This window comes from Camarhynchus parvulus, chromosome 12 (genome assembly GCF_901933205.1).
Source record: "Camarhynchus parvulus chromosome 12, STF_HiC, whole genome shotgun sequence".
NCBI classification, from domain to species: domain Eukaryota; kingdom Metazoa; phylum Chordata; class Aves; order Passeriformes; family Thraupidae; genus Camarhynchus; species Camarhynchus parvulus.
Window position 1 is genome coordinate 13,603,496 of NC_044582.1, and position 22,666 is coordinate 13,626,161.

Sequence of the window (22,666 nt, forward strand, 5' to 3'; positions counted from 1 at the left end):
GCTAATTTTAGCTCAGATGAGATTTTCATAACTTTTTAAGGGACTCAACCAGAGCAACTGTGTTGACAACAAGAGGGAATTAAGTTCTTACAGCACATGCAAGGTTCTCAGATGCTGGCATGCCAGAGCCATACAAAAAAGCCACAGCGAGGCTGAAGTAGAGCCCCATCTTTTGTTTAATTGGAAATTTCTGCCCATACCCAGCTGCTCCTAATACTGAGACACAATAAAGATAGAAATCCTAAAAAATCCCTTGTATTCAGAAATTCAAAGTGGCATGTTATAACGCCTTTGGATTTCTTCAAACCACAGGCCCAAGGAATTCAAGGCTGCACATTCACATGTATTTACACATGCCTTGCCTAAAAATGTGAAAAACACATCACAGAAGGACTTATTTTCAAGCATCTGCCCTCAAACTTATGCCAGTGCAAGGAGGATCAGCTGTCACACTGCCAGCCCCAGCAGACAAACTGGCTCCCAAAGATGTCTTCCTCTGCCTCAGCAGCCAGGCTCAGCCTGGGATTTTGCTTTGCTGAGGACACACTTCTAAAAGTGTTTGCCCAGTTCAAGGCTTTGACACTTATTTCTTTATCCAATCATTGAAATGCAAGGCAGAAAAAAAGATAATTTTTTAAAGCCCATGTCCCTGCTTCTGTACAGCCATCTCTGCCGTTCCCATCTGCATCCCTACCTTCCAGAAGGGAAGTCCCTCTTCTACCATAAGACAACTTCTCATTGAGTCCAATCCAAGTGGGATTAGACCCCACAGAAGCCTCCTGGCCATCCTGTGTAGCTGACTGCTACTACAAGAAACTCTGTTTCCTTATCACATTGTGATTTATGGAGCTCAGTCCTGGGTTTTTACCTGTCACTTTCCTGGCTGGCAGGTTGTTGCTGAGCCTTACACCTCTGATGGTCTCAAACTTCTTCCAATTTCCTGCCTGAATGCATTTGGAGACAGTTTATGTCTATGTTCTTGGGCTAAAGCTGGAGCCTGGATAACTGCTCTTACCCCTCTAATGAACAGGGCAAAGAACAATTCTAATGAGCAATTTGCTACGTTGGACAAACTAAGTTCTTGTAGGCTCCTCAATGAAAGAACATTTCCAGTGTTCCTTCCTCTTTCTTGAGCAGACATAAATGTCATATATTTTAGTTGATTTACCAGAAAAATTTTTATCATACCTTATGCAGGGGTGCTATCAATTTTTAAATTACTATCCTAACCCCTGTGTTATAAACATATTTAGAAATACATTGCATTTACGGCTTTTAAGTCAAGCCCTTTTTAGCCTTACACACTGTAAGGCTTTTTAGTCTTACACACTGATGAGCCATAATATAAGGGATAACTTCCAGCTCCACTCCTCATTACAATGTTTGGATCAGTATCTGTGAACATTGGACCAATGCTTTTTTGTCTTCAGTACTGGGCATTGAGTAACCAACATGATTTTCACTATGACATGTGCCACAGAGCAGCTGAGGCCTGAGTTAGTGTCCAGGAGTACAGTGGGATCTTATAGGTTTGAGGCTATTCCCCTCTAGATGACAGTAATTTAAGCTTTGGATTGAAGGGACTCTTCAAATACTGAAATGACCTTTGGACACTGCCAAAAAACAATGTCATGTTTGCAGGCCAACTCCTCCCCACTGAAATCCTGTAAATTGCTGTGTTGAGTGAGGCATGAGCGCTGTCTCCCAAGAATAGTGAGGACAGGGAGGCGGTCGTCCAAGTAAAATAAGAAAATTGCATTAGTCTTTCAGGGGAACACTTACCTCCCCAGTTCATATACCGCACTGAGATTTTAATAAAGTAGAATATTGTGGAAAAAGTTGTTTCATTTAATCTGTTTCACATCCAAAAAAATGCAACAGCGAAACAGCAGGAGGCAGAGAAAAACTCCCTGCCTGTTGATGTGTATTTTCAGCCCAGCCTGACAGCAGTACCCTCAGCCAGGGCAGAGCCCACCAGCTGCTCCATGGCAGGCACCACCCCTGCAGAGGCTCCGCATAACTGCACACACCCGACTCACTGACCAAAAAGCCACATCTGCCTGCAGACTGACACATCCCCAGTGAGCTGCTGCAGAGGCATCTCCTACCCCCATGGGAGGTAAATGGCCCCTCCTGCACTATGGGGCATCCCCAGCTATGGGACAACAATTCTGTGATTCCATGAAATTCAGTGTGCAGCTCTTCACCAGGGACAAACACCAGGCCTGCAGCATGGCTCCTGCACAGCCCAGGGAAGTCACTCCTCACTTTTGTCATCTTAGTGGCTCATCTAATGTGAAAAGTCATGACAGGGCTGGCAGGTGAGCTCTGCTGGATGGATTTCAGGGCCTGTCTCTGCCTCTGCTTATGGTTGCTTTTTATCTCCATGGTGATTAGAGACAGGACTGAAGTGGCAAATTTGCTGAAAGGCCCAGCGATGCAGACTGAGGAGCATACTGAGAAAACAAGTGTTTGGACTGAGGAACACCATGACCTCTGCAAGGAGCAGATGCTGGAAGAACCTAAAATTACATTAATCTGAGTAAAGCATGAGATGTCAGTAGCAACTGGTAGAGCTAAAGGACTTCTCTTTCCTCCCAAGCATCCCCAGCTCCCTGATGCCACATTTAAAGAGCACCTAAGGGATCAAAGAAGCACACAGGTCTCCTGGAATATGTCACCTCCATGCTGAAAGAGGGTTTCAATCACTGCCCATAACCATGTCTACCTGGTCAGGTGCCACCTGTCACTAAATACCTTTATTTCCACCCAAAGCTACAGGAACATGGGCCAGCTTGTGCTCCAGAAGCTGCTGACATGCCTGGTCAGAAACCAGCAATGAGAGCAGGTGGCACCAGCTTGGGTATGGATCTCCAAGGGGAACCCCCAAACACAACCAGTTCATGTTGCCACAGCATGAAGGACCAGCAGAGCCACTTCAGAACCATCTGCACTTCTCCACACACCACATCTTGTACCTCCTGTGAGGCAAAAGGAGAGCCTCTGACATAAGGAAGGTGACAGAAAATAAGGCTGCTGCCTGATTTGCACAGTTGGATGGCACCAAATGAGACACATGGTGCTGTGGAGTTTCAAGTGAGCAATGAGCAAGGCTTATACAGACAAGGAAAAAAAAAAAAAAGAAACAAGCTACCAAACAACTGGATTTTCTCTAATCAGACAGATAATATTTACAGCCTACGGGTAGTGCCAAAATATTTCAGGAAATTCCTAAGCCTGTCTGAATAAAAGCACAGGAAAACACAGTACTTAAGGACAGCAACTACGGCAGTAAGAATGAAAGCTTTCCACCCCCTTCCAGCCTCCTTACAGTTTAAAATTATTGCCATATCATATCATATCACACTGCAATTACCAAGGCTAAGCTCATTTTGCCATCTCCACTGCAAATGAAGTTTCTGACTTGAACACATAAAGGACCAGCGTAAAAATCAAAGGAATCATGTAAACTGGAAGGAGCAGAATCAACGCACGCTCCACAGAGCACACTGAGGTCTAATCCATCCCACTCAATCCTGCACCAAGAGACTTGAGCTTTATTTAAGCTATTCCTTCCAGCAAGGCATAAACATCATGCTTGGAAAACCCAAACCACAAAGCTTTTGGCCCATTTTTCAGAGTTATCTACCAGCTTTGACTGTCTGCCCTGGACTCACCACAGAGAAGAGCAGTCCAGGAGGGCAGAACACAAACACTGAGCCCCTGGGAAACACTTGAGTCCCATTGCTTCTTTCCCAGTGAAATATTAGATACGTCTTTTCCCTTGCACAACCACAAGAAATCCCATCCTGGAGGTATTTTGTTTCCCCCGCTCTCAATTACCAATTACATCCACAGATGCAGAAAACCACAGGTCCTGCAAGGATCACGTGTCTGTTTTGTTCCATTTGAGCATTCAGACCCTGCAAAGTCTCTCTAGTGCACCCAGAAACAGCCACACACAACAAGTGCTCACACTCCTAGAAGAAAAATCAGGTAAACTATTTTGAAAGAACATGCAAAAAAAATTATTTTCTGGCAGCTGGGTGGTGTCATCATTACCTGCTCAGGCTTCAGGCCGGGGGGCACCCAGGCATACTCCTCCAAAGCACAGCCTGAGTCGTCGTCAGAAGTTGAACTCCTCTGGAAGTCAAACATGAGCTTCGTGACTGTCTTCTCCATCTCCAGAGGCATAACTGTTACAATGTGCTCTTCCTGGGAGCACTTACAGTGAAGGCAGATCTTCCTGTAAGGTGAGGAGAGAGAAAAAGAGATGCCCTAGTGAGCAGTGCTTTAAATGAGAAAGTGATTCCTGCCAGTCGAGACTAAACTCAACTCTTTCTTATCCTCAGGCATTTTCTAACACAGGATTTGTCTCTCTTATGAGGAGGAAATAAAAGTCCCTATTTACTGCAAAAACACTTGGCAATCCATCTGAGTCAGACTGCCCAATATCTGGGGATATGCAATTGCTTGTCCCTTTACTGCACCACACAGAGTATTTCCAGGGGCCAGCACAGGCACAGGCCATGCCTGGTGGGGGTCGACTTGCGAGCCAGAACTGCAGAGTCATCACTGAATTTAGGACAACTGAGCACTTTGCTAAAATGGGAAATGGTGGATTGACTGGGAAGCTGTGAATGACAAGTCTCTTTAGCATGCTGATAGCATAAATTTGCTTATTAAACTAGCATAAAAATTGATTATAGTCTGAACATATAAATCTAAATTAAATTAAGGGAGGCTACAAAACCCACAGTCACACTGCAATGGAATCTTAACCACCTGGCTTGATGGCACATGCCACAGCTCAGCAGCACTGAGAGGAAAGCACAAGAGCTGAAAGAGAGCCCACAGAGGCTGCAATTCAACAGACATTAGATTAATTCACTGCAAGTATCTGCTGTTCTTAATACTTCTTTAAAGGGGTTGTTCCTGCAGCTTGTGGCCTGTGACAGATTTTCTTCATAGGCTTGAATCTGAACTTTTATCTGCAGGGCTGCCAGGACAGTACAGACTCACAGAATGGTTTGGGTTGAAAGGACCCTTAAAGGTCATTCAGGTCCAACATCCCCTGCCATGGGCAGGGACACCTCCCACTAGACCAGGTTGCTCAGGGCTCCATCCAGCCTGGCCTTCTCCAGTTCTCCAGGCAATCTGTGCCAGGGCCTCACCCCTCTCACAGTAAAGAATGCCTCCCTGATATCCAATCTAAACTTTGTCTCAGTTTAAATCCATTCCCTCTTGTCCTAACACTATATGCCCTTCTAAGAAGTCCCTCTCCAGCAATCCTGTAGGCTCCTCCAGGTACTGAAAGGCTGATAAAGTCACCATAGAGCCTTCTCTTCTCCAGTCTGAACAATCCCAACCATCTCAGCCTCTGCTCACAGGACAGGTTCAGTCCCTCTAATCATCACACCCCTTCACCAGGGTAACAGCGAAGGACAAACCTGGCTGAAAAAGTCTCCTGACAAAGAAAAAGAGGTTAAAGGGAATGCTGATAAATTGGCTTCTATTTCTGAAAACTCAATGCTTTTCCACAGGCTGGGTCAATGGTATCTATTTTAGAGCAACCACACAGGATTCTGAATTAATTTGCACTAATGAAGCACCACTCACTTCTGAGGAATGAGATAAGGTTTCACTTGGGTAGCAGAAGGGAGACATCTCAGAAATAAGAAGGTACCACACAAAATCAAGGGCAAATGTACAGTTGCTATTGCAGCTTTCTCTGCTCTGCAGTAAAGCAAAGAAATTCAGAGGGAAGCAATAGTTAAACCCAGGGGCTGGAATTTTTAAAGACCTTTCCTTCTCTTTCACTGCTGTGTACAAGCCAGCTAAGCATAGCAGTGCTCGGATCCAGCTTCAAGTCTAAATTTCCATTTGGCCATTACAGCACAAAAAACGCACTCTAGCAAAAGTCAAGAGGCTCCGTTAAGTCAAGCCAGGGAGATTTGCCAGATTTTCCCATTTCCTGCCTTTCATCAGATCTAAACCACACAGCAACCCCCACACACTCCAGCGTCTGGTTTGCGTCCAGTCGGGGAGTCTCGGCATCACCTCTGGCTGTTTCCTTAAAAAATAACCAAGGTACCATTTCATGTGAATATTTTAATTAATCAGCTACCGTGGAATGGGTACTCTGCCTCAGCAAAGTCACTGCTGTCACTGATGTTTCCATCTCATTTCATGATATGATTAAGAGCAGCTTAATAGGAAACAAGATTTTAAGAATAATTCATAGAGCCCCAGATTTGGCCCTGGACTTAAGTTATTCTAAGGCAGTTCAGGACTTGATCAAATTTTGACTTTTGGGATATTGATTATGCACTTCAACGGAGGACAAACCCAACAGTGCAGTGGGAGCATGAGCATTACGATGGGGAAAAAGCCAGAGCACAGGCTTCCTCCTCCTTCCCACTCTAGATACATCCCCTGCAGGAGATGGGACATGGCAGGAGAGCATCAGACGTCTTGGCTTTTAATAAATTAAATAAATCAGGACTTGTAATAACAATGTCAAAGACTGAATAGGTGAGATGTATGATCAGTCAGACCCCAGAGATCACTCCCACCCCCCCAGCTCACATCACGTACAGCCAGGAGCCTGAGGACTGGGTCAGGAAGATGGTTTACCCCCCCTTCCTCCTGCCCCATCCCAGGCAAGCGAGTTTGGCTGGTGAGTGGCTTCCCTAGCCAGAAAAGAAAAGGATGAAAACAACACAGGTAGCCTATCTACTCAGTAGTGATGTCCCCAAGCCAGAACAACTTTGCACCATTAAAACTTGACCATCTTCAGGCATGGGGTTTCTGGCACCTCCCTGGGCAAACTACAAAATTCAAGACCTTGTCTCTGAGATATTCAGCTTCTTCCTCCTCATTAAAAGCAGATGATTAACAGCTTTAATTACAATTTTCTTTACATTAGGATATGTTGTTTCATGGGAACAATACCCAGTGTCCTAGGAGTGTCTTTCCACTTCTATGATCAGGTTTCCATGACTTCTTCACATAGGTCTCACTTACTCAACTTTATTTTATCATCTTCCAGCTCACTATAATTAAAAATAATTCCCCATAGCAAAAATTTAATATCAGAATGTACATTTCAAATGTGAGATGAAATTGAAAAAAATCTTTTCCCCTGCTGCACTCAGAGCAGAGCAGCACAAAGAGAGACAATGCACGTGTCAGCGCTCGCCTGTGCTGCAGTGACCACAGTGACAATGTGGGTGCCACAGAGGCGAGCTGGTGGGTGTTGGAGAGGAGCAGGGCCATGGGTAGCAGCCTGCTTGGCTGCTCCTGCCAGCAGCAGCTCCTTAGTCCCCACTGCAGGAAGTGCAGCACAGGCTGCAGATGCTCAGCACACCCGTGTGTCACATACCTTACACCGGACAAGGAGCTGCAGCCTTGGGGTGGCACCTCCACCAAAGGGAAACCCATTAGCTTGGCTCTGGCCAAGCCTCATCACCACCAAAGGCTCAGCAACAACAACCTCTGCTGCTTGTGCAGCCTTGCACAACTTGAGAAGAGTGCAGGCAGCCAGGTTTTATTTAGCAAGAATAAATTAACACCAATCACTGTCTGGAAATCCCATCTTCATTCATGAGCCTTTCCATCTTGCTCCCATCCCAGGTCTGCAAGCCTGTCTCAGGGAAGAATCAGAGATATCACCAGCACTGGGGAGGAAACAACGAAGCAAGGATGGCTGACAGCATGACTGGCTTTGAGCAAAGAGGATGAATAAAGGAGCTTTTAAGCAGCAGTAGCTTGTGGACAGGGAGGAAAGGCAAGCAGGAGCCAGCAGCAGGCAGGCTGCTGCAGGAGGCACGGGCTGGGGAGCATCAGCAGGGCTGCTCTGCACAGAGCTGCACACAGAGCTGTCCTGTGCTGGGGCCAGGGTGGCGGGAAGCAAATGGGGAGAAAAAGAACATTTCCTGGTGTCAGATTTAGCTGGAAAGGAGCCTGCCTTGAATTGACTTCACATGGTACAAAGCAGCAACGTCTCAGAAACAGACTGAAAAATTTCTTCTCCTCAAGGCCAGCGAAGTTACAAGATGGATGTGTTTTATTTTGCATTGGCTGCTTTTTACACGGTGCTCCTGGCACAGTGGGCAAGTCCTCTCCTCAGAGGAGGCTCTAAGCCCACTTCCAGTCATATCCCTACCCACACACTGGTGCAGGAGGAAGGTGCAAATAGATCCACCACCCCACGCCAGGCCTTTTCTCTCTACAGATGAAAACAGGCACACAAGGGAAATCTGAAGCAAACAAGAGCCCAACACACCAACCAGAGAACAGGTCTTCAAAGTACCTCTTGCTTGGGATGCTGAAGTACACTCCCAGCTTTGGTCCACCTACGTGGATCTTGACACGAACCCAACTGACCTGTGAGGCCTCTGGGACGAGGCAGTCCCTTGCTGCACAACCCTGTTAGCAAAGCACAGCCTTTGTCATCTCTGGAGCCTCCCGCAGCCCTTTCATCTCAGCAACTGCACCAACAAAAAGCTAAACCATGCTGAAGACACTAGTGCTGTGCAAGAGGCTCTGGAGAGAGCTGTGAGCGTGACCCCAGCTTTCCGAAGAGAGATGAGGTCTCCCTGTTGTGAAAAACCAGCAGATTTCAATTTGGGAAAGCAAGAGTAGAGCTGAAAAGTCAGGGAAGAGAGGTGGAGGACAGCCTGTCACCAAGGCAAAGGGGGTCCTTGCCAAAAGTGTGTAGCTCCAGCAAAGGAGCCAGGTAAGCTGGCCTCTCTCAGGGAACAGCCTGCATGTCTGGCTTTTGGGATGGGACTCCCTAGGTTGCTGAAGGCAGCACACCCCTGCCTGCAGAAAAAGCTCCTGGCCACAGGGCTCTTCTCTTCCTGTTCAGTGGGTGGGCATGCAGAACATAACACAGCAAAGAGCACCAAGGCAAAGTCTCTCAAAGGCTGAGATCCACAAATATTCTGAGAAAGGGCAGAGCCCAACGCCTCCCAGCAACAGCAGGAACGAAGGCAGAGTTTAAAATTGTGGCAGAAATGTTAAAATTCCTCTTGGACAAAGAAGGAACTCAGTAAACAGCCCTTATCACCCACCAGCGGGTGCTTATCTCTGCTTCTCACTTGTTTCTTCTGGGATGGAAATAAATGGGCTGTATCAGGGAGCAGCTCCCTCTCCAGACAAAGCGAGCAGCCGGAATGCCATGGCCCTGCACGGCCATGGACGCCTCTGCTGTGCTCCCTAATACAGGATTTGCATGCATTTGTGCACACATTAGCATGCAAGATTTGGAATCCCTCAAAAAGCAATTGTCTGCTCTGCTCAGATGGGGTGTGCAGACGAACAATTCCCTTCTCACTTGGCTTAAGACACACGGGGCAGCCTGATCTCTTTCCAGCATCCTGCCATCATTCTGACTGCAATAAGGCTTTTGGGTCATCAGTCAGTAAACCACAAAACCCCAAGACTTCTTGGAAAAGGGATTGGAGGCTCAGGATTTGGGGCAGCTCCTATGACCCCTGAGTCTTTTAAAGAGGGTGTCTTAATATCCCTGCCTGTTATCTCCTCCCCTCAATTGAGAGTTAATGAGGCATCCTCCCATCCCAAATGAGCTCCAGCCATACAGACACGTTTTTCCAGACCCCACAGACAGGGCAAATATTTACCTAAATGGAAAAATTAACAGTCCTTCACTACCATAGGGAGAGCCCAGCAGTTCTTCTCCAGCACGGGTAAACTGAGGCATGGAGCAACCACAAGCAGCACCCAGCTATGGCTTCCCCATGGACTTCCTAAACATCAGAGGAGCTCCATGATTTTGTGCTTAAAACAGTTCAGGCTGAAGTTCTGCCTCTTTCTCCAACTTCTCTAACACGGTATTTTGAACCAAACTGCCCCAGCAGCTCCCATCCAGCTGCTACCCACGGCCTCAGGACCCACGGATCTCAGTGACAAGGGGGCATCTCCCCAGACAAAATATTTCTGGCAACTTCCCAGCTCTTCCAGTCACTGCAGCTGAAAAAAACCCCAACCTATCAGTAGGAATGAACGGCAAAGACTCTGTGTTACCTGGGTTGAAAAGGAAGCTTAGCAAAAGCTTTTACCTGCCCACTGCGGTGCAGGAGGAGGAGGAGGTAAATTAGACATAGGTACCTAAAATAGCAGGAATTCCATCTGAGGACAAGGTGCCCTTGGTGGCCTGCAAGGACAGTCAAAGGGATGCCAACATTCACTTGACACAACATGTTGTGGGAACAGCTGGCTTTACAGATCAACATCAGGTGGTAGCAACAGAGCTGGCAGAACAGAAATGCCAGGAAACCAAGGAAGAGAGAAATAATCCAGCAATCAAACTGGTTGCATCCTACAGATACAAGTCCCCCAGATCCCAAAGGCCACAGGAAAAGCACATGTAGCCACCCATCTGCATGAAGGTCACATTAGGTGGGGAAACACTAAGAGGATGGAGGAGTTGCAAATCAGACTCTTCTCCATATTCCCCATCCACGCTCTTGTCTCTCCCCTCAATTTGCTCAAGGCAAGTCAACTTTCTTTACAATATTGTTTTATTTGTAGTTCCCCCTTGACCCCTGCAGTGCCCACAGCAGCAGTTGTGAAGGTATCCAGGATGGCACTGCAGCTTTTATGACAAAGCCCATTTCCACTCCTGGAAAAATTCTCCTCTCTAGCTGATTTGTCCATGTTTGGCCTCAGGCTGGAGACTAATTTTAATTTTAAAACTCATCCTCTACCAATGCAAAAGCTATTCTTGCTTAATTGAGAAAAATAAGAATAAAAAAAGAACTACCCCCAGTACTGCCAGTTGCAGCCAAATATGAGCAAAAGCAGCCTTTGAGGATTTTCCATTTGCTCTGCTTCCATCATGAATCAGGACCATCCCTTTCCCAAGCAGGCAGAACACCTGCCCGTGGGTTCCACTGCCCTGTCCCCAAACCACCGCTCCCCTGAGGCACAGCCTGGGGCAGCCTCCAGGCTGCTCCCAATCCTGCTGTGGTCTGAGGCACCACACGGCAGGGAACAACCAGAGGCAGACCAGGAAATCAGAACAAAATACAACACAAGGCACAAACCCCCAGATTCCTCATCTGATCTGTCTGGTGCCCCCCGTAGGCAAACAAGGAGTCACAGAACCACAGACCAAAGCTGTGGCCAGACTTTTCAGCAACACCCCAGGATGAGAATGAAAACATGACCAATTTTCCCAGCCTGTGGCTGAACCACAGTGGGGGATCTGGGGTGCATCACAGGCCAGTTTGGAGAGCCCAGGTGCACCCCAATGCTCTGCAGTGAACACAGGTCCCTATTTGGGCTCCAGTTTCTCCTTGTGAGCTGGGTGAGAGCAGCAGGGTGTTGAAACACCCTCTTGACCTGAGCCACAGTGCCAGGCTGCTCCCATGAGCCACAACCCCTGACACAAACTGTGAGAATTCTGATGCATAAAGATGAGATGGTTAAATTAAAGGATATTAATAACTCAGCAGCTCTCAGAAGAACCCTCAACTTGGATTCTCTCAGGATATTTTGCAAAAGATTCAATAATTTTTTTTTCATAATAGAGGTTAGACGAAGTGGGCAAATTGCTACACCCATGTGAGCTGCAGATCGAGCAAAGGGGAGAGAGAGAAGAGGCAAAAGAAGTTGCAGTGAGCCCCAGCCTGTTGCCCAGCCATGCTACCAGGAGAAAAGGCATCCAACAGGCTGCTCTCTCACATCCAAGACGATGGAGGCAGTCTGCCAGCTCACAGGCTCACCACTACTCTCAGCATATTTATATTAGGGTTGGTTTTTTTCCCCTTAAAGGTCCAGCTCTTAGCATACAGAAACAGTAATAACCACATATTTTTCCCCAGTCATGGAGAAGAAATGCAAACCACTAGTTTACAAGTTGAAGAGAAGAACAGGCTCAGCAGCAGCAGTAATAACCCTGAAGCTGGTGGGCAAACAATGCTGAAGCCAAGCTCGTGACTATAAAAGGTAGAAGGTACAGGATGGGCAGATGCGGGGGCTGTGGACACCCAGGAGGGTTTGATGTCCCCCATGGCAGGACAACCCCAACCCCACGGATCCCAGAGACCAGCGGGGCCTCTGGCTGATGGGGATGGGACAGGGGCACAGTGGAGGAGCAGGCACAGCAGGGCCCTGAGGAACTCTCCCTCTGGGCTCCCCATCCAAGAGCCAGGGTGGGTCTGTGGGACAAAGCCCTGCCCTACCCTGAGGGTTATCCTGTCAGATTTTAATGATGCACTGGGTGTCTTTTCAGCCTAACAGGATGCAGAGCTGTATCACAGGAGGTCCTTTCTGCTTTGTTCTTAACTGAAGATGAAAATTCCAAGCCTGGGGTTCTAGCACCTGGATCCAAACCCAGCTGTCCACTGAGAAATCCATCTCTGTTCAGCATGCAGATCTTCACTGTTTTCTCAAGTTTTAATAACTCTGGGCTCTCCACAGGCAGTATTTATCTTCCTGCCCCTCTCTTTCCCCCATCCCATTCCAGGCTCCAAGCCCATCACTCCAGACTAGCTAAGCTAAGTGAGTTCCCAGCGACCTGCCCCAGGGCTGTACACGCTATTTTAAGGGTCTTCACTTGTATTTGCAGCATGACAAGCAGAAACCACGGGAAGCAGTAAACACGCTGCAATCCAAGCATCTCGCAGGCCATACATCCTAAAGGAAAAAAACCTGGCTGATGGGCAAAGTGCTCAGAAGCAGGATGAGCTAGGCTGAAAATGGTAATTTATTTCAGAAGTTAAGGCTCAGACGGTGTCCCCCGAGACAGGCAATGCTGACCCGCATGTGAAAGCAAACACTGCCAGCCTGAGCCGAGGCTGTGCTGGCTGAGCCCAGCCAGGCTGCCAGCAGCAAATGCGCAAGGCTGGGTCATTCTGTTAAGCCGAGTCTGGCTGGCAGAAAACACACAACGGGAGGAGATTAAAATGCGAAGCAAAATATAATCTTGTTAGCTGCAGACAGTTTTACTTTACAAATCTTTATCACAGGCTCAAGCCGGCACCCTTATAAACACAATGCAGCGATGCGAGACATGTAAGTACTCCCACAGCAGGCGGAATAATCGCCAAATGAAAATAAGTCAGATAAGTTACAAGATAAGAGAGCTAAAACTGAAAGGATGACACTGCATCTGGTGCAAATAATTATTTTGGCATTATTCTGTCCAGCGCTAATCCTCAACTGCTTAAAAAGATTCAATCACTGTTTAGCACCGCCAAGGAATCATGACTAGAAAACAAAGAATAACTGGATTAAAATCTTTCCATGGTCACAGGTCATGTCTGTGTCACATCTGCTTAAAATGTTCCTTCAAGGGACAAGAAAAAAAGGAAATTGGACTTGAAAAGATTGCACTGAAAAACATAACCCCCAGGCTGCAGTTCTAGGTTGGTTTATAGTTTGCCATTCTGGCATGAACAACAAGGGCTTAGAAAGATTATTACTTTAAAACTTCCTATTCTCAGGAAGGCAAAACCACCAAAATAAAAATAAACATCTGAACGGCAGCGTCCTCATTCACAGCCCCAGCCTCCACGCAGTCTGCTCAGAAAATGTGCAGAGAATCCAGGCTTCTAGGGGCTGCATTCACCAGAGCAATACAATTAACACCGAGAAATGAAGATTTTTAAACTCCTATTAGAGCCAGCTGAGCCCTCCTGATTATTTTTAAAACGAGAACTCCATTACAATAGCATCAGCATTTCTCCCCGACGTCCTGCAGCTGCAGAAATACAATTTAACAATTAACCTTACACATCCATAAACACAGAGAACAGCAAAGGCTGGAAAAACAGCGCAGCCCCTCGCAGCTCACCACCAGCAGCACACTGAGCAAAGTTAGCACTGCGTGCATCCATGGAATGCTCCTCATTCCTCCTCCTCTACTTTCTATCCCTTCTAAAAACCCACGACAAATGTGAAGTGGCTGGCCAAAGGCAGCTCCTTACCTGTTCCCGCTGGCGATGGCAGCGCAGGAGGGAAGGCTCTATGAGCTGCCCAGCTGCCCTAGCTGTGCCCGGTGCCTGCGGGCTGCTCGCAGGACCAGCCGGAGCCCCGCAGTGCCATACAGCATCCCTCGCTCCGGCTCTGGGGCTCTGTGGAAGCCTTTCCGAGCAGGCACGTTCCCGTAGGAAAGCTGCCCTGGAAAGCCCTGCCTTTCCTGCCCCGCGTCTGCAGCTTTCGCCTCAATTGCCTCGCTTTGAAATCCGGCTCCGGAGGGTCCCTCCCTCTCTGCTCCCAATCCGAGCGGATCCAGCAGCTCCCCCCTCCAGCCTGCCTTTCTCCGAGTGACCCTCGGAGGTGGCGAGAGGATGTCCAATTTGCTCGCCGAGCGCGAGGCATTAACGAGGAGCGATGCAGCCCATGGAGAATAATTGGCGGCGCGGGAGCGGCGCGGGGCTCTGCTGTTGCATTGCTCTCCTCTCCTGCATGTTAATGAGCAATGATGTCAGCAAGGCAAAGTCACCGCATCCCACCCGGACCGCCACGGCCCGGCCACCCGCCCCTTTATTTACATGGAGATCAGCCCGCTCTCCCAGATCGATACATCCTCTAGGCTGCTTGGGCAATGGGAGAGGGGAAAAACAAAATCCTCCTCGCTCGCTTGCGTGTTTCGAAGAGTTGGCTGCGCACCAGCAGCCTAAATTGAATGGTGCGAAGACATTAATTACCCTTCCCTTCTTATTTGATGCTGACCGAACCTCAACTTGCTGTCAAACTTCACGTACCGCTTCTTAGGTACGTGGGCTATTAACGCAATGATCCGCTGGCTCCGAGCAACGCATCGTTTTTCTCCTGGCTTTCAATGCCCTCTCAATTATCTTCTACACTAGTTTGATTCCCTACTGGCTTTTAGACGCAGCATGTTTGTGACCAGCAGGGCTAAATATTCTGGGGAATACAAGTTATTAGCGTCGCATTTCGGTCACTGCATATTTTAATACATTTTCTCTCACAGGGCCACGACAGATGAACGATTCACACCTTTTTATGTGTGTCTCAGGTGAGTACTGCGAGCCCCAGGAATACAGCACCTCAACGGGGATGCTAAGCCTCTTCCCCCTGTCTTTCCTTCCCCTAGGAATAGAAAACGCAGAGAAGGAGCTACGCTGCCAAATCCCTTCTGCTGCTCTTTAATTCCGTTGTTTGGGAATTGGGCGGTCACAAATGAATAATTTGAGTCATCTGGAGGACAGCATACTTCTCAGTTTATGGCACTTGCAAAAAGTGCATGAAATTAAAAAAACTCTTTTCTTTGGACTCAAAAAAACCCCACAGAAAGCAAATAGAACTTTCCCAACACAGCGCTTCTTGTTGAGGAATACACCTGGTCCAGGTAGCTGGGCTCGCAAACTGCAGATTGAGATGGAGATCGAAATGCACTTTAAACTCCGGGTGGGACCCCGAGACAAGAGGCCATGAACTGCCAACCTTTGGGATAACAAAGGACATGAAGATGGGGGATGCCAGCCAGGTAATGAACGCTGAGAGACTTTGCAGGAACTGGGAATTGCCGACCTTTTGGATAAAAAAGGAGTTGAAGACCAGTGATGTTAGTGAGGTGGATGGGCAGCAAAAGGAGAGCAGGAACCAGAAAAGGACTGGGGGGAAGGGCTAAAGTGGGAGAGGATAAAAGCCCGGGTGTTCCTTTCTTGGAGGGTTCTCAGAGGCACCACCTTGGGCTACATTGAGTTGCTGCTCTGGGAATAAATGGCTTTATGGAACAGGACACCTGAGACTGCTATGGGAAACCTGGGGCAGAACCAGAGAGGAAACCTGGCCTAGCTGTGAGCAGGGAAGCCAGGAGGGGCTCTAGGCTCACTGGAGCTGCTGCCATGAAGGGACTTCCGTCCCAGAAGTCAAAGTCTCTGGCCTTGGGAGTGTGACTGCCAGAGAGTCTCGTGAATGGTCAGAGTGGGAAGTTTCCTTAACATTCTGTTGCACGCTCCTGACTTTTGATGCCTGACTCCAGATTTCAGAGTCCTTGATTTTGGCAATATTAGCTATGTTTACAGAACACAGAAGGATGCAGAAACTACAGCTGTGAGTCTTTCTGCAGACTCAAATGCCTTAAATTGTTATTATTAAAGCTCATAAATTAGGTTTAATTACATGGAATTACACTCAAAATCTCAAGGATGAGATCTGCAGCTGGGACAAACCAGCCCAGCTCTAAGAGCCTCCCCAAGTTACTCAGCCAAGTGGGACAAATCAAGAATGTGCAGTGATCTGAACTCTTTTTTTTTTTTTTTCATTTATATTAAGTCTGAGCAGCAAGTTCAAGAGTTGAGCACTGACTCTTAGTGCATCCAGCCAGATCAGACCTTCCTTTCATTGAGCAGGGGCTTCTGCTAGAGATGGCTGAAGTGCTGAAGAGGGTCTTCTTCAACTCCTCCAACTACAAAGAGCAATAGAACTTGTAGGAAAAATCTTCCCTGATCCTTCAGCTTCCTAAACTGGCCCATTTTGCCCTTTCCAGCCTGAATCAGCACTGCAGGCAGGCTGTCAATCTTGCCTCTCTGTGATTAATGTGCCATGGCCCCAAGATGATTTACTTTTCCTCTTACACTCAGAACATGTTAATTACAACACAAAGGGAATGAGACAAAACTGAATTGGGCAGAAGCAAACAAAGAAGCCTGCTTATAAAATGATAATGTTGAGCAGAAATGCTGTAGAGCAGAAATTACGTGTGTTCCTTGGAAACATATCCCTCAAAGCATGCAGCAGTGACTCGGGGCTACAAACAGCACAAGGAACACATCCTGCTCCACAGGGCACATCTTGTGGACACTCATCTTCACCCAAAATGAGTAAAAATGTCTGACTTTATTGGCATTAACTTTCCAGGAGGAAAGGTCCTTTAGCTGCCAACACTTTGGAGCAAAGTCTCTATTTGTGCTCCAAGGGTCTCCATCAGCCGACCTCACCTTCAGGGGAAAGGCTGGCAAGGCACGAGTGTCCAACCCCACATTTCTTGTACAACACCCTCTGTGCCACCATCTACAGCAGCTTCAATCACCCTGCACCAGCCTGACATGATGCCACCCCGGGGCATGTGGCAGTGTCATCCCCACACAACCAACCACCCTAAAGGCGAGTTCTGCTTGGCTTTCTTGGCCAACTGATCATCTGCACAAAGGGATCATACCAGAAACTGCAAGCTTTTCAGTCTAAGTTCATCCACAAAGATAAAATGGGTGTGAGAATCACAAATTGAAGTCAAAGATCAGTAAAAGACCAATGTCTGTAACACTTCAGCTGCAGGGCTAGCTGTGAGCAGAAGAGCTTTGTGTCTCCAAACAGCGTCTCTGTCATTTCTCCTGACAGACCTCTTGTTCCAATACTTGCAAATCTAAATATCCACAAAATCCAACGAACAGCCTCTTCTGAGACAGGAAATCAGATCAGAAGCTGTGTAACGTTTGGACACACAACTGTCTCAGGGAAATGGAAATGAGCCTTCCTGCTTTGAAAGCTGCCGGTTTGCTGGCAATTGCTCCATATTACCGTTACCCACTGTGAGGCTTGTGAAAAGGTCATGTGTTGGAATAACTCCAGAAGGAACATAAGATTTCTTGACGGAATCTGCACATTATGCAGGTGAAATGGGTGTTTCATTAGGCAGCAAGGAGAATACTGAGCTGGTGGGGCACATTATCAAAGGTTAGGTGAAAGACTTGCACCATTACAAGGATGGATGCTGACAACTGCCAGCAATGAAGCAAATGACCAGAAGTAGAAAGCTACTAAAATAAAGAAAGATCAAGAGCAGGAGACCCCTGCTTCAATGCAGAGGTGTGAGACAGACAGCTCTGCCTGTAAATGCAGCACCATCTTTCTTCCCTTTGTTGCTAGTTTTAATGACAAGGAGCCAAACCCAGTCAACTCTAAACTTTCCGCCATTTGCACAAACTCAGACCCACGGCTAATTTAACAAATCATTGCAGAGCCCATGTTTCATAAATGCTGTGTTTTATCACCTTGATGTATTGATTGTCTGTCAATCAATAGAGTTCCACGTGACCATGTTGACTCTCCTGATGACAATGGGCGGCACAGCAGAGCCACAGGCAGCAACAGCAGACTGGTGTCCTCAAGGTCACTGGGCTACTAACCTGATGAATGTCAGATCAAGTGGCCTTTCTGAATTATTTAGTGAGCATCCTCAGCTGCAGAATACCAGGGCACTGCACAGCACTGCTACCTTGGGATGTCACAAAAGGCTTCAGACTCTGCCACCCCAAAATGCTGCCCACAGAGACACAGACTGTTCTGGAGCAGGGGGGTTGCAGGTCCCCACCACCACCACCACCACCACCACCGAGCCCATCCTGGCTCACAGCCACAGGCATAGTAATAGATTACTTTCCCATTGCTCTTTCTGACCACAGAAATGTAGAATTGGACACTACAGTGGTTTTTTCCTGCCCTGTTCCCACACTCACCCTGTAATTTCCAGAGCAATCCCCACTGGCAGAGCCAGTGCTCCCAGCACAGTGCCAGCACAGGATGAGCCCAGTGTGGTCCCTGGGCGCAAGGCAGTGATAAGCAGCTGAACAACAGACTGGAGAGGGCACAGCTTTGCAAACACTGGATGGGAAAGGCAAGCTGACTGCAAAAAGCTGTTAGTGACAGGGAAGGGAAATGGCCCTATGTGGTAGGATACAGCCCATTCTGCCCAGCCAAACACCTGGCTCTTCAGGAGACACACAAGCATGTGCCCAAGGTACGGGGAAAGCTCCTTGGAGAATCTGAGTCATGAAATACAGGTCAGGACTTCAAATGCAGATAAGCTTTGTTTTTTCTTTATTCTTTTTGAGCAAGGCAGCAAATGCTTCCTCCTCACAGCTCCCAATGCTAGAAGCAGGGGTGCCTTATGTCAAATAAAAATGGGATAGACAGAGAGGCAGAGAGACCAGCACCAGACACAGATCATTAATCCCCAAACTTGGCCTCCTCCACTTCTCCTCAGGGTTGCCATTTGTACCTTCCTGTGGCTGCTGCCTGAGACCAACCACAACAGAGCCATTCCTCCGGCTGTCACCACTGCTGCCTTCCACTCACTTTTGGCAGAGCCATGGGTAAGGATCTGTGCTGTCAGTCTGCAAGGAGGAATTTAGTTTTTAAAACACCATGGAGCCCAGCAGTAGCTGACGCAGAAGGGGAGGTACAGCCCATACTAACTGCAGCTGATTTTGGAGACAATTTTTTTCTGTGTTTCCTACCCACTCACCCAGAGAGACAGGCCTGGCCTTGGCTGGTACCCTCTGGTGCACAGCCAGAGCTGGACAGTGAGGTGTGGCCATGAGCTCACGCTGTGCTGCCCATGTCCTCTGGCAGCACTGAACCACACAAATGCAGGGATGATCAGCACACCGTGCTGATGCTCCTGAGCATCACTGCCTGGTACCCCAATCCCCTCCCTGGCAGGGCACCCCAAAAGGATCCTCACCCACTGACCGTCCCTACCCCAGCACTGCACAGCACTGTGGTGTGACACACAGAGCACACCAACAACAGGGTTTCATCAATCACTATCTCTTCCTCTCTCTTTTTGTTTTTTTTTAATCACCTTAATGTAAGAAGCTTTAGAGAGCTTAACACAATAAGGCTTTCATAGCCTCCAGCTTCCACTCGGCACTAATGTTTTTTACTTTTATATGTTGAAATCAAATTTGTAACTGAACGTGAACAATCCAGATGCACCCGTGGTTTTCTCCCCTTTGCTAGCCTGATAGGCTTCTCATCTGAAGACTTTAATTGTGTCCTTTAATGATGTCTACAAAAGCCTCATTAAAGCAGTCCATCGTAATTTAAGCTAAATAAACTCAACACAGCTATTTTTGTAATCATATCTTTTTCTTGGGGCCTTTCTACAAACAATAAAGTGTTCACTGAAAATACATTACAAAGGAAATGCATAAATCTGCAGCTTATCTGGTGGTATGTTGTCCAAAGATCTAAACCTTTGATCAGCAACAAATTAATTTTCCATTTACACAAAATAGAAGATGTATTTTCAGGATAGCCAACTAACCCTGCAAGCCTGCGCTGACATGTGCCTTGGCAGCAGCTCAGGACTCCCTTGCTGCCGCCCTTCTCACTGCCTGACACTGTCAGGGTCGCTGTCACATCAGATGATTTTTATTTTATTTTTTGGCTTCAAACCTGTCTAACAGGGTGTTTCGGGTCAGTGGTTATGTACTGAGGATTTCTTGCCTTAAGTCACTGAGCTCTCCTGTGCACTAGTCATGCACTGCCTGGCTCCACCACCAACGCTGTGCATTCCCCAGGACCAGGGGAATTGACCATCCCCGTGCTCAGAGGCCGGCCTTGAGCCAGCCCAGTCCTGGACAAGTGACACAAGCCTGGTTTTTACCTCCTTAAACCACATTGTGCACATCTTCCCTGGCTGCCAGCAGGATTTCAATGCTTCCCTCACTTTGGCTGGCACCATGTGAGCCCCTGATCCCAGTGAGGTCCTGCAGGGCTGAACAAACCTCCATCCCCTGATACCAGCAAAGGTCTGAGATGGCCATGCTTCTACTCCCACCCAGGAGACACAGAGCCAACTAAGACCTGTTTGCTGCTTGCATCCAAACTGTATTAAATGCACAGGGAGGTGGCAAATTCAGCATGTTTTTGGATGCAGTCAATTCTCTCATATGATGTCAGGGAGGGAACCATGCACGCTGGGTCATGAACAAGAAGGGGCTTTTGCAATGTCTTCAAGTCTTAAATTTCCCTGTATATCTGCAAGCACAGGGACATCAGACAGGGTCAGGAATGCACCTGGCTCCTCATCTCCCAACAGAGCAGTAGGAAGAAGGGTGTCCAACTGGGTTTTTATTTCACACCTGAGAACAAGAAGTGGCCCTGGATGATACAAAACCAGCTAGTGCCAGCAGATGGACTAGCATGTGCCGTTTCAGTATACCCCAAATTCCACAAGACTTCTACAATCAAGCCAACCTTGATTTTAAAATAACCCTCCAAAACACAGAAAACAATAAAATTCTGAAAAGTGGCATCTCTATTTAAGCTTGGGTGGTTTTTCAGCCCCAGCCCTCTTAGGATCATGGCCCAGTGCCCTTCCTGGAATGCACAGAGGGTTGTCCTGTCTTAGGCAATGGCAAGGTTCCCAGCCTGGCTGTCCCACTGGTTGAAGCTGGATAGAGCTCCAGGATCCTCCAAACAGCCTGGCAACTGCACACACATGACAGGAGATGTTTGCTATTCTTCCCTTTGTTTTAATTAGTAATAACAACTTGTTATCGTGACTTCACATTTGTTCATACTTAGGAATAAATTGCTTCCTTGAATGATATGCTGAGATTACAACAGGCTTTCTGTGTTTCTGTTGGTTTTAGTAGCTCATAACAAACCATGAAATTCATTACTCTTGCCACAAGCACCCACGAGATGTGCCAACCAGGGTGTGATTTATACACAGCTCAACTCATGGAAATTAAAAGGTTTTAATGTTGCCTGCAAGAAGTCCAGGGTTTGAAATTTTATACAGCTGAATTACAGAAAAAGAGAATCCCAGATGCAAGCCACTGCATTGTTTCATCTGCCTCAGGACTCAACATTAAAGTCAGAGTAAAAATAATTCACTAAATATTAATTAAGTGTGTAATTTGGACAGCCTTTTTAGTGATAAGCCTTCTGGTCTGCAAGTTACTTCATTCTAATCTGTTTTTAACTGCTTTGAAGCTATTAAAAGGACGGTATTTAACAGCAAAACTTCTCTGCTACAATATAATTCGTCAAAGCATTCTCACTGAAAGGAATCACTAGAGAACAGGCTGTGCCTCACCATCCTTAATGGGAATGGGCTGTCAGTCATACTCCAGTCCCATCTCTCCATGCCGTGTCAAGCCTTGTACATCAAACCCAATACACAAATCGCCAGCTCCATCAAGATCATTAGAGCTGCTCAGCCCGTCAGGGAAAGGTCAGCAGCGCGTCACTGCCTGCTCCAAACACAGCATCAATCACAGCCCTCATCAAAGGCAGCCTCAGCAGCAGCTGGAAACCTGCATCCCTTCCTCCTGCAGCAGCCTGTCATCCCCTAAACCTTCTTCTCTTCTTGTACAACACGGCCAGGCTTTTATCTTATCATCATCTGTAGGGAAATGCAACTATATAGTCTGCTCTGGGAACAGGGGGATCAGTGGGAATCAGCACCTGCAGGGAGGGATTAAGGCTGTATCAGGAGAGGGCTGGACAGAAACGTGGCCCCTGATTCCTACCCTGGCTCCCTCCTCCACGGGGTCCCACAGTGTCCCCGGGATGGGTCCAATGCAGGCAGTGTCACAAGAGCATCCCTTCTCACTGTGCCAGACCAGACCCACACACCTGGGAACAGTCCTAGGGAAGGCTCAAAGCCATCCTGTAAGATGCTGTTGTTTCCGTCACAGCCACACTGAGACATGGCTTGCAGAGAGACCACATTACCCTGCCAGGCTGCTGCTGGCCTTCCACCAGCCTAAGCCTCAGCTGTGGGGCTTGTGTGAGCCCACGAGGGCATCCTGCCCACAGCTCAAGCACCAGGAGGGGTAGAGAAACCCAATTACTGGCAATTAACAGAGGACACCAATATTATTGAATGCTATGGCTCCCACCAGCCTCTGCTCATTAAACAGGACCA

The 22,666-nt window shown here is 47.6% G+C and overlaps 1 protein-coding gene across 4 annotated transcripts in view; it reads right to left on the reverse strand.

Annotated features, from left to right (window-relative positions):
- The window catches only part of PRICKLE2 (prickle planar cell polarity protein 2), a 102,166-nt gene that overhangs the window by 26,603 nt on the left and 52,897 nt on the right, over positions 1-22,666 (reverse strand). For 3 of the 4 annotated variants that reach the window (XM_030956567.1, XM_030956571.1, XM_030956570.1), the window contains one exon: positions 4,063-4,246. In XM_030956567.1, coding sequence (XP_030812427.1) covers positions 4,063-4,246 — 184 coding nt within the window. Of the gene's footprint in view, positions 1-4,062; positions 4,247-13,958; positions 14,949-22,666 lie in introns of those variants that run through there. The other variant, XM_030956568.1, reaches the window with a different exon arrangement.